Raw genomic sequence first — 9879 nt, forward strand, 5'->3', positions numbered from 1 at the left:
TGTCCCTAGAGTCTTAGAGGCTCAAAACCCGGCCTCTGGTGAGCAGGTCTGGTCACCCCGTCTCCCCAGGAAGCGAGCAGGGTGAATCTGAAATGCAAGTTGAGGCTGGAGGGCTTACAGGGTTCCCCAGGGCCTTGGTAGGGTCTCTCTAGCAAGTGGACTGGTCCCTCAAAGAGAGGCAGGGTCTCTCTGAAGCCAGCCAGGGCCAGCTAACTGGGCCCAGGGGATGCCCAGCTTTTGGGGAGATGTTCCCCCAGGGCATTGGCCACTCACCTCTGGACGCTGCCCTCTGTTTACTCGGTCTCTTTGATCTGGGGATTGCAAAGCCTTTAACATATTCAGCCTCATTAGTCTCCTCTGAAGTGGTGGCTTTGATGGGTCTAGCCAGGGTGGAAAAAATAAAACAGCAGAGGAGGCCTGGGGTCATCAGAGGGCATCCTCACCTGCTCTGTGGATCTGGCTAGGTGCCTCAGTTCCTTCCGCTCATGGCTCCGAATGGCTGGAAAGGCAATTGGAAAAGCTGCCACCTAAGGTTCTCAGACATAATTTATCCTACCTCCTGATTTGGCCACGTGACCCTGAATATAAGCTGGAAAGAGTGTGAACACAGCAGGCTCAGTGAGTCGGGCTGAGCGTTCACCTGGATGTACGTGGTTCAGGAGAATAGGAAACCCACAAGTCCTGATCTTGGTGTGTCTGCTCTGTCTAAGCCTATGGTTCTGGGTTCTAGGGTCCCTCCCCTTGTGACAGTTACACCCTAAAAGGTAGATAAACAATGTGGTCCTGGAAGGGCAGCGAGGCATAAAAAGGTATGTAGCAAGGGACTTAACAAGGTGTCCCTCCTTGAAAGATGGCATTCAATTGAACAAAGATTTAAAGGTCCTGGGATGCGAGCCATGGAGCTGGCTGGAGAAAGTGTTCTGGGACAAAGGAACTTGTCTGTGACCGTGCACGTGCCCTGGCAGGCCTGTCTGAAGGAGGGCACGTGTGCCATGTGCCTGAGGATGTCTGGCCAGCACTGTGTAGGTGTGGGTGCTCTCTGGAGCTGGTACACACGCGTGTGTTTGGTGTTTGGATGTGAGGGGGCGGGGCGTGTGGCAGGAAGTTCACCCCAACAGCTGTCTGGCACAGTTTATTTCAGGTCAGATGCCGTGCCTCAGTACGTGCGAACGTGATTTCACGTTTCACCCCTGTAACAACAACCCCAGAGAATGAATGGCTTTGTGTTGCCATTTTACAGACAAAAAGCAGAGGCCAAAGTGGTCAAAGAGGCTCAGGCTCCCGGGTGTTGCACTCCACCCCTGCGTTGTAAAGTCCCATGGATGATGGTGGCTGACTGTCTGTCTCCTGTGCTCATGCGAGAGGGCACAGGCTATTTGCTGTCTGACTGGCAGAGTGTGGTAACGTGCCAAGACATACATTTTCTGATGTATCTGTGCCAGTAGTCATGGCTTGGGGTGACTGTCTGGGGCCTGTTGCGGCAACAGCGCTCCTGTCAGCCTGTGGGTGTGGTGCATTGTTTCCCGGTGTGAGAAAGACATTCTGTGCAGGACACTGCTCTTGTGGGCCATCCCTGGCGCCACCTTCGATGCCAGGCTGTGTGTAGACATCAGGAACTTGGAAGCAGCCAGAGGGCACCTGAGCCGAGCAAGCCTTGTCCTTTATCTTCCAACTGTGGCACCAGCCACAACCCACGGACCCTTTCCTACCAATCTGCAAGCCAGAGGGCCAAAGCCCCAGGGACGTGGGCCTGAGGATGAGCTCTCCATGCACAGTGTGCTGGCCTTGCCAGATACAGCGCCCGTCCACCCTTCTCAGGCTCAGGAGAACATCAGTGGCTCCCTTGTTCTCCAGTTTCCTGTTGTGTTTAACAATGAGAGGCCCCAGCAGGAACCTGAAAGAACAGGGTGTTTCTCTCCTCTAGCTCCTTCCCTCCTGCAGTTGTCCTGGTTTGCACCCCTCAAGCAATGGTGGCGACCCTTTAACACTTGCCTCCCAGAAGGCCCAAGAGTGGGGAACTTCCTTTCTGGTGGACTGTTTTCATGAGCTCTCTCTCCGGGACCCTTGGCTTTCCACATTCTAGGCAAACACCTCATTACTGAAGTTATATCTCCAGTACTATTGGAGGGTCTCCCTGTGTAGCCCAAGCTATCCTTAAACTCCCCCATCTTCCTGCCTCAGCCTCGTGAGTGCTGGGATTACAGCCATGTGCCACCAGGCCTGGTTCCCCTTTATTGGTTTCTTAGGGAAATCCCACACCTTTAGAGTCCCTTAAAGGTTCTTCCCAATTTCAATGCAGTCTCCGGAGGAGACCCCGAAAGGACAGTCACCTATGCCCCTACACTCCATGCTGTTCCCATGCACTGCCCCAGAATCCCAGCCTCCGTGGGTGTCTCCCGTGTGCATTTCTATCTCCGAGTTTCTCCATCACACCCTTGGTGACAGAGAAACTTCTTAAGTGTCTGAACCAAATCAAGGGAAAAATCAGTCTGTAAGCCAGTCACCAGGCCCAGACTCCAGAACCAAACAGAAGCCCCATCAGGAGCTGTCAACTGAGACATGACCCCACCCAAAGGAAAGAGAGCAAAGTCACCAGCAACATGAACCTCAAAACCACACGACTCAGCCTCTTGTTTTTTAGATTTATTCTTCCTGCATATATATAGTTGGGAACTGAGTCAATATACAGCCACGTTACAGACGCCTATGTGTTCTGGGCAGTGTGTGAGTTAATGTGCATCCTTCGCTCTGTCAGGATTCGTGAAGAAGTGGGTTTCCTTTGTGCATGTAACTTGGCTTTGGAAGTTTGATGTTGCCACCACCTCATCCTGAGAAGTGTCCCCCTGGGAGGCAGCAGCTGATTGTCTGAAGGAGCGACCTGCATGTCTTCACTCACAGGGGGAGGACAAGGACAGCCGGTATGGGGAAATGGGAGTTTCCTACAGCAGTGATTTGCCTCAAGGAGGCCTCCTGGATCTGCTGGACAAGGGGATGGGGACTCCAGCTACACTGTGACTTGTGTCAGAATGAGGAGTCTATCTTTAAGAAGAACTTCTTCTCTTGGTCACCCTGGCAATGTTTGCTGCATTCTCGGCTAATCTGAGAGCATCTCAGGTCTGTATAAGCAAAGTCAAAGACAGTGTATGAAAAGCATTTCAGAGTACAGCAAGTTCCCAGGACCCAGTCCTTGCCACTGTAAGGGCTCCTGAGAGGAAGGCGCTGAGACTGGGTACAGTCAGTCCTGGAAGTCTTCCTGAAGGCGTGGTATCCAGAGAAGGTGAGGAATGCAGAAGTCGGTCCAGACCCATAGAGCGGAGGCTCTGAGGAGCTGGAAGAATGATGCCAAGAGCCTTGATTATCTTTTCCAGAAGCTGCCCTGCCCTACCCAAAACTTCCACATCTGTGTAGGGAGATGACCCATCCTGGGGAGACAAGGCAAGAAGGTCTGCTACGGAAAGGGGCTCGGAGAATCAGAGGCTCCCTTGGGTCTGTGCCCTTGGCTGGGACCCCCTCCAGTCTGAGCAGTGGGAATGGAATGTTCTGAAAGGAAGAGCCTGGCCCTCCCTCGCTTCTCCCCTTATGGAGTTGTTGCAGGGAGTCCTGATATGGCGATGCCCCAGAGCTGTGCTCCTCCACCTTCCTAATGCTGCACCCCTTTAACATGGTGACCCCCCCAACCATAAACTCATTCTGTTGCTACTTCAAAACTAACTTCGCTACTGTTATGAGTCATAATGTAAATATCTGATGTGCAACCCCCACAGGTTGAGAACTGCTGCTCTAGTGAAATCAAGGCTCTGCACCGGCCCTCCGAGGCTGCTGTCTCCGGCATGCTCTCCCGGCCTAGGCACAGTGGTCCCATCATCACAGAGTACGGGGCACTCAGTAGCACGACTTCTTTCTTGATAGGACCTCTCTCTCTCTCTCTCTCTCTCTCTCTCTCTCATTCATTTATGGTTTATTTAGTTTTTAGGGTTTCTCTATGTAGCCCTGGCTGTCCTAGAACTGGCTCTTAAACCAGGCTGGCCTCCAACTCAGACATCCACCCACCTCTGTCTCCCAAATTCTGGGATTAGAGGTATCTGCCACCTCTGCCTGACTCAGTAGCACTTCTTATACTGAGACATTCGATCCTCTCTAGTGTCTTGACCTCCCTCAAAATTTAAAGGCTGGGGTGATGGCTCAGAAGTTAAGAGCATGTGTTGCTCTTGTATAAAACCAAAATTCAGTTCCTAGAATCAATGTCAAACAGCCTACAAAAGCCTGTAACTTCACCTCTGGGGGAACCAACACATCTGTCCTCCAAAGGCATCTGCACACATATATACACATTATTTAAAATAAAAATAAAACTTAGCCAGGTGGTGGTGGCCCATGCCTGTAATCCCAGTACTCTGGGAGACAGAGGCAGGCGGATTTCTGAGTTCGAGGCCAGCCTGGTCTACAGAGTGAGTACCAGGACAGCCAGGGCTATACAGAGAAACCCTGTCTCGAAAAAACAAAAAACAAACAAACAAACAAACAAAAAACCAAAAAAAAAATTTTTTTTTTATTTCTTCCTTCCTTTCTTTTCTTTTTTTTTTTTTTTTTAAGAAGGCCAGGTGGTGGTAGTACACACCTTTAATCCCAGAGCCTCTCTGCCATCCAAAGCTCTTTGCTCCCTTGGTAGCAAACATTCCTGCCCAGACTTCAGGGAGGGGAGGCAGCTGGAAGTAAGCCTCAGCCCCGCATGCAGCCTGAACATCTCTGGCCCACCCTTGCCATAAGCCAGGTAATTTGAATCAGCTTGACTCAACCCCAGAACCCAGACAAACTGGCAAGGGTGTGTCCAGTGGGGGGGGGCAGGCACAAGACACACTTTGCCACCTCTCCAGCCTCTCACACCTCCCTTCCCAGAACCTGACCCCTTAAAAGTGAGAACCCACAAATGCCCCAAACAGCACTGTCCTTAGCCCACTGAAGTACAGGTGTAGAATTATAGGTTCTACATCTTAAAGGAAGCCATTTGCCCGCCTCGGCAGACATAAAAGGAATTAGAGCCTTGCTGTCGGGAGTTTGAGAGTGCGTGAACAGAAAATGGGTATAAAATGCCTAGCATGGTGTCTGGGTTAAGGGAAACAGTTAATCTAGAACTCAGAACTAAGGGCTTTCTTTCCTCATCACGACTGGCCAGGCTGTAGTGGCAGAGGCTGGTGTGGGGATAATGGAAGGATTGGGCTGGGGATTTCCCTGCTAGCCTAACTACTTCCTCCCCACCCACCCCTGCCTGGAGTCTCCTCCACTGCTGGGACGTCAGGGCACCCAGGACACTGCCCACTGAAGGTCTGGACCATCTTAGCCTGGACCAGTCGCTTCAGCCTCATCTCTAGGAGGCCACCTTGGTCGTTAGGTGGTGGCAGGACCCGTCGCTGTCGTCAGTGGAACAAATCTGCGAATGCGGAACTGCCTCGGGTGGAAGCCTCGTTCAAGCAAGTCTTTCCTACTAGATTCTGTCCTGTGCCTCTCCTGGAGTTTCACACCCAGGGATGATGGAAACAGTTCAGGATCCTAGCCCAGCTAAGCGGGAAGCCGGCTCTGAAATCATGCCTTTATTTATGGGTCAGGGAAACCACCACCACCACTGCTTCTTCTGAAGACTCATTTGTTTGTTTGGTTGGTTGGTTAGTTAGTAGGTTGGTTTGGTTTGGTTTTCAGACGCTTCTCTATGTAGCCCTGGCTATCCTACAACTCATTCTGTAGACTCAGCTAGCCTCAAGATCCACCTGCCTTTGCCTCTGCCTCTCGAGTGCCGGGATTAAAGGCTTGTGCCACCACCTCTCAGTCATTCTGCAGACTCTCATATCCCAAAGCTATTGAAAGCCCCAGAACCGCAGACAAGAATGACTGGGGACTGGGTCACCTGGAACTAAACACGTTCCAGGTCCCGCCCCCAACTCTCATGAAGCAGCGCCACACTGCCCTCTGGTGGCACCGCTAAGCTGCTGGGCCCAGTCAAAGTCAAAGGGGCTTGTTCCTCTCTTCTCTCTTAAACAGATTCACTCAATGCACAGATCCCAAGGGTCCCTGCCCCTGCCCCATCTGCAGGCTAGAGGCCATCAAGAAAGTTTTCAGCCACCCGGCAGTAGTGGCACACGCTTTTAATCCCAACACTTGGGAGGCAGAGGCAGGTAGATTGCTGAGTTCGAGGCCAGCCTGGTCTACATAGTCCCGGGACAGCCAGGGCTATATAGAGAAACTCTGTCTTGAAAAACAAAACAAAACAAAAAAACAAACAAACAAACAAAAAAAAAAAAGCAGAAACCCTCTGTGGCATGTTTCTCATGAAACCCCTGGAGTAAGTGACCTCTGCTAGTAAGTGACCTCTGCTAGTTAGGAGAGAATGGAACTGACCCGGGAACACTACACAGGATCCTAGGAGGGCCAGGCAAGATTAGAAGCTGACTTTTAGTTGGTTGAGAAGGTTGGTGGCCATAGTTCAAGTCACTGAGCTGTGGGGAGCTGTGGGCATCTGGAAGGGGAAGGGGGGCAGAATTGCCTGTACCCCCACCTACCCACCTATCCACCCGTCTCCAGCAGGTATCATCTCTAACTCTTCATGTGTCCACCCACACCACCTCTGAATCAGGTCAAAGCTGATTACAATAAACCCCAGAGAAAGTCCCCGCCGTGATGACAGGAAGCACTCTCTGCCATTAGCTAAAAGCTCCTTCAGGTCAAGGGCGCCATCCCTGCAAGGCAGAAACCAGCAGTCCTGGCAGGCAGCCCAGCTGACTGCAGCTGTCACCTCCAGGAAGTCCTGTGTTCTCTGGTCCTCAGAACTCCAAAATAACCTGGAGACTTCAACAAGTCCTTCTCTGGGGATGCCACATTAAGCCAGAGTCCCCACTACCCCTGGGCTAGGGCTTTCTCAGAAGTTCTGAGATTTCCAGGTAAGAAGGCTTTAGGAAGGTCTTCAGAGATCCCAGCAGGAAGTTACCTGTGCCTGGGAAGGTCTGATGGGGACAGGTTCATCTGAGGACCCCTGCCTATCACAATACCTCACTCACAATATACCTCACTCACAATATACCTCACTCACAATATACCTCACTCACGGGCGGCGGGATGACAGCACCTGTGTGACTCTGGCATCCTTCTCCTTCTCTCCCTCCTCTAGCCCGACAGGGGGGGAAACACTACTCAGAGATGTAAAGACTCTGCTCCAAAGAGGGGACAGTATTGTTCTAGGTCACTGTAGACAGGTCCAGAGGTCAGCTCTCCCTAACTGTAACACAATAAAACCAGATACACACAGGTCTAGGACCAGCTTCCCGCCCCGCCCCCCGCCTTTACCTCACCACCCCCCCGAAGGAGCTTTTAGCTAATGGCAGAGAGTGCTTTCTCTCTGGCATGTGACCTTGAGAAATCCCTTTTCCAGTCTGTAAAACAAGGACTTTAAATTAGCAGCTGTCTCCTAAGCAGAGGCTGAGCCTGTCCGTCTCTAGGTGCGATTTAAATGAGAAAAATATCCTACCATGACTTACGATGGGAAAAAGAATCCTAGGCCCCGTTTTAGCTTTCCCCCAGCCCTCCTCAAAGGTAACCACTCTCCACTGATGAGTGAGGCGACAGCCAGGTCACTCACAGCTAAGTGGGGACAGAGGAATAGGAGCCTGAAGGGCATCTGCTCAGGAAGAAGCAGGTGGAGTTTCTCAGTCTGGCCCTTTAAGGCCCCCTTTCTGGATGTTGATGCCACGCCTGCTCCCTTGGGGCTGTTAAAGAGTGTCACCTGGCTCCATCCCGGGCAGAACCATCTTAGAGAGGCGTTGGGGAGGGTTGCTAGCTGAGCAGGTGACTAACACCTCATCCTGAACATCTCCCTCCGGCTGTGAACAGGTAACAAACTGATTAGGAGAATCAGAAACGCTGTCCTGTAGAAGCAGAGAGGTCTAAGTAAGACTAAGATGGGGACAAACCTTCAACCTCTCTGGGTTTCCGTCTCCTCCAATGGGAGTCACAGACTCGGAGGAGGAGAATCCAGTCATACAGCCCTGAGCCAGCCCTTCTGCATCCTGGGACTCTATCCTTCTCCTGGATAGAGCTGGGCTACATAGAAACCAGCAACTTTGAGGGCAGGGCTTCTACAGTCCCAGGGGGACCCAGGAGAGACCACCCAAGCACAGGTGAGGGAGCAGATGTTGCAATATTGCAGCAAGCTCCAACTGGTTAAAGTTTGCCACCAAATCCCTCGGGAAGCCGAACATCCTCCACTAGTTCATCTCTGTAAGGGGACTTGGCACTACCATCTAACCCGCTATAAAAGAAACCACTGGGAAAAAAAAGGGACAGCTCTATTAGGGCCCCACAGATGCCCACCCAGACATGGGAGATCCCGGATCCTACACCCCTCGACACAGACACACGCTGTACCCCAGAAAACACCAGTCAACAACACCGCACCTCAGTGTCACTTTCAGGGCTCCCACGGACCCCGCTGTCTCCTCCGCGTAGGTGACGCCGTCCATCTAGCCAACACCTGGATCCGTCCGTCCGTCTGTCCGTCCTCCCGCACCTGGAGACCGCCTGTCCCAGGAGGCCAGGGGTCCGGGGTACTGAGGTCAGCGCTGGGGGGAGGCGGGGCCGCGGGGCGGGCTGCGGCGGAAGGGCGAGTCCGGCTCCGGGCCCTGGCCGCGCCGCAACCGCCCTGCGCCCCAGGGCACGCAGCTCCCCAGGCCGAGCGCGGAGGCCAGCAGCGCAGGGGGACGACCCCGGCGACCGCGGCGCGCACCCTTCTTGAGACGCGACCCGTGCGCAGCCAGGTAGAGCTCGGCCTGGGCCACGCCGCCGCTTAGGCGGCTCAGGCTCTCGGCGCGATGCGCCAGGCGCAGCTCGGCAGCCAAGAAGACTCGGTGCAGCTGCAGCACCCGGCTCTCCAGCTCCGACACCAGGCGCCGGCGGCCCTCCACTTCTAGCAGTCGCCGCCGCGCTTCGGCCAGCTCCAGCGCACGGCCCCCTGCCCCTGCCGCCGTGCCCGTGCCCCCGATCCCCGCCGGGCCCGTGCCCCCAGACCCCCCACTAGCACCCTGGCGCCAGCGCTGTAGCTCCTGCCCTTCCACGGGTGTCTCGGCCGCCTCGGGTAACGGCGGTGACTTAGTGGGGGTCGGAGTCGAGGTCGGCGATGGGGAAGGGGGCTGGAGGGACGGCAGAGGCTCCCGGGGTGGCGGCGGGGGCGACCCCGGTTCTGCCGTCCCTTCCTGGGCCCCTGGGCCGCAGGCGCTGATCCGGCAGCCCGGCATCCCCCGCCCCGCGGCGGCCCAGGGCTGTCGGTGCGTGGGGAGGAGAGATGCTGGGCACGAGACTAGTGAGAGGCAGCAGCAGAGCCCACACCCAGGCCACACGCGCCGCCCAGCACCTTATAGCACAGGGGGCGGAGCGATGGCAGCACAGCCAATCCGAGACTTGCACGTCCCGAATCTGCCCTGCCTCCCGCCAGGGAGCGTGTCCCCAAGTATTTCAAGTTCCCTGTCCATCTCCCAGATTGGCTCTATTTGGGCATCACCCCAAGTTTTGGGTGGATAAGTGACAGTCACTTTCCTCGCTTGGAGTCACCTCAGTAAACTTCGATGGTAATGCTTAAAAGTCATATATTTTAGTCTCCACCCAGAAGAGAATTTTGGCTGGGCGTCACCTCTACTCCCCTGCCCGTCTCCCGTGACAGTGAGAGCCTAGCCTAGAACTTAGCGCTCCGGGTCTCCTAGGCCCCAAGATTCGCTAGGACGCCTTCCCCACCCATCTCTCGCGGTTTGTGGGGGTGGTTAAGGCAGAGGAAGGACGGATGTCCACTGGAAGATGGGCATATTGGATTACTGGCACACCAGGAAGGCACTTATTTTGCAAAAC

General features: G+C 54.1%; 1 protein-coding gene across 2 annotated transcripts; it reads right to left on the bottom strand.

Annotated features, from left to right (window-relative positions):
- Nucleotides 1-2630: 2630 nt before the first annotated feature.
- On the bottom strand, nt 2631-9365 carry Trnp1 (TMF1 regulated nuclear protein 1). Of its 2 annotated transcripts, XM_052177632.1 has the most exons (3): nt 8440-9365; nt 7769-7910; nt 2631-3328 (listed from the first exon to the last, which is right to left on the bottom strand). In XM_052177632.1, exon 1 carries the CDS (start codon nt 9273-9275, stop codon nt 8598-8600), a length of 678 nt encoding a protein of 225 aa, XP_052033592.1. In that variant the 5' UTR covers nt 9276-9365; the 3' UTR covers nt 2631-3328; nt 7769-7910; nt 8440-8597. The 2 variants fall into 2 exon arrangements, with proteins under 2 accessions (XP_052033592.1, XP_052033591.1); XM_052177631.1 differs by lacking the exon at nt 7769-7910.
- Nucleotides 9366-9879: the final 514 nt, after the last annotated feature.

Source organism: Apodemus sylvaticus, chromosome 3, assembly GCF_947179515.1.
Source record: "Apodemus sylvaticus chromosome 3, mApoSyl1.1, whole genome shotgun sequence".
Lineage (NCBI taxonomy): Eukaryota > Metazoa > Chordata > Mammalia > Rodentia > Muridae > Apodemus > Apodemus sylvaticus.

What these genes read in the sequence shown, in the direction of transcription:
- Trnp1 (XM_052177631.1), bottom strand. Translation starts at nt 9,275, where the DNA reads ATGCCGGGCTGCCGGATCAGCGCCTGCGGCCCAGGGGCCCAGGAAGGG.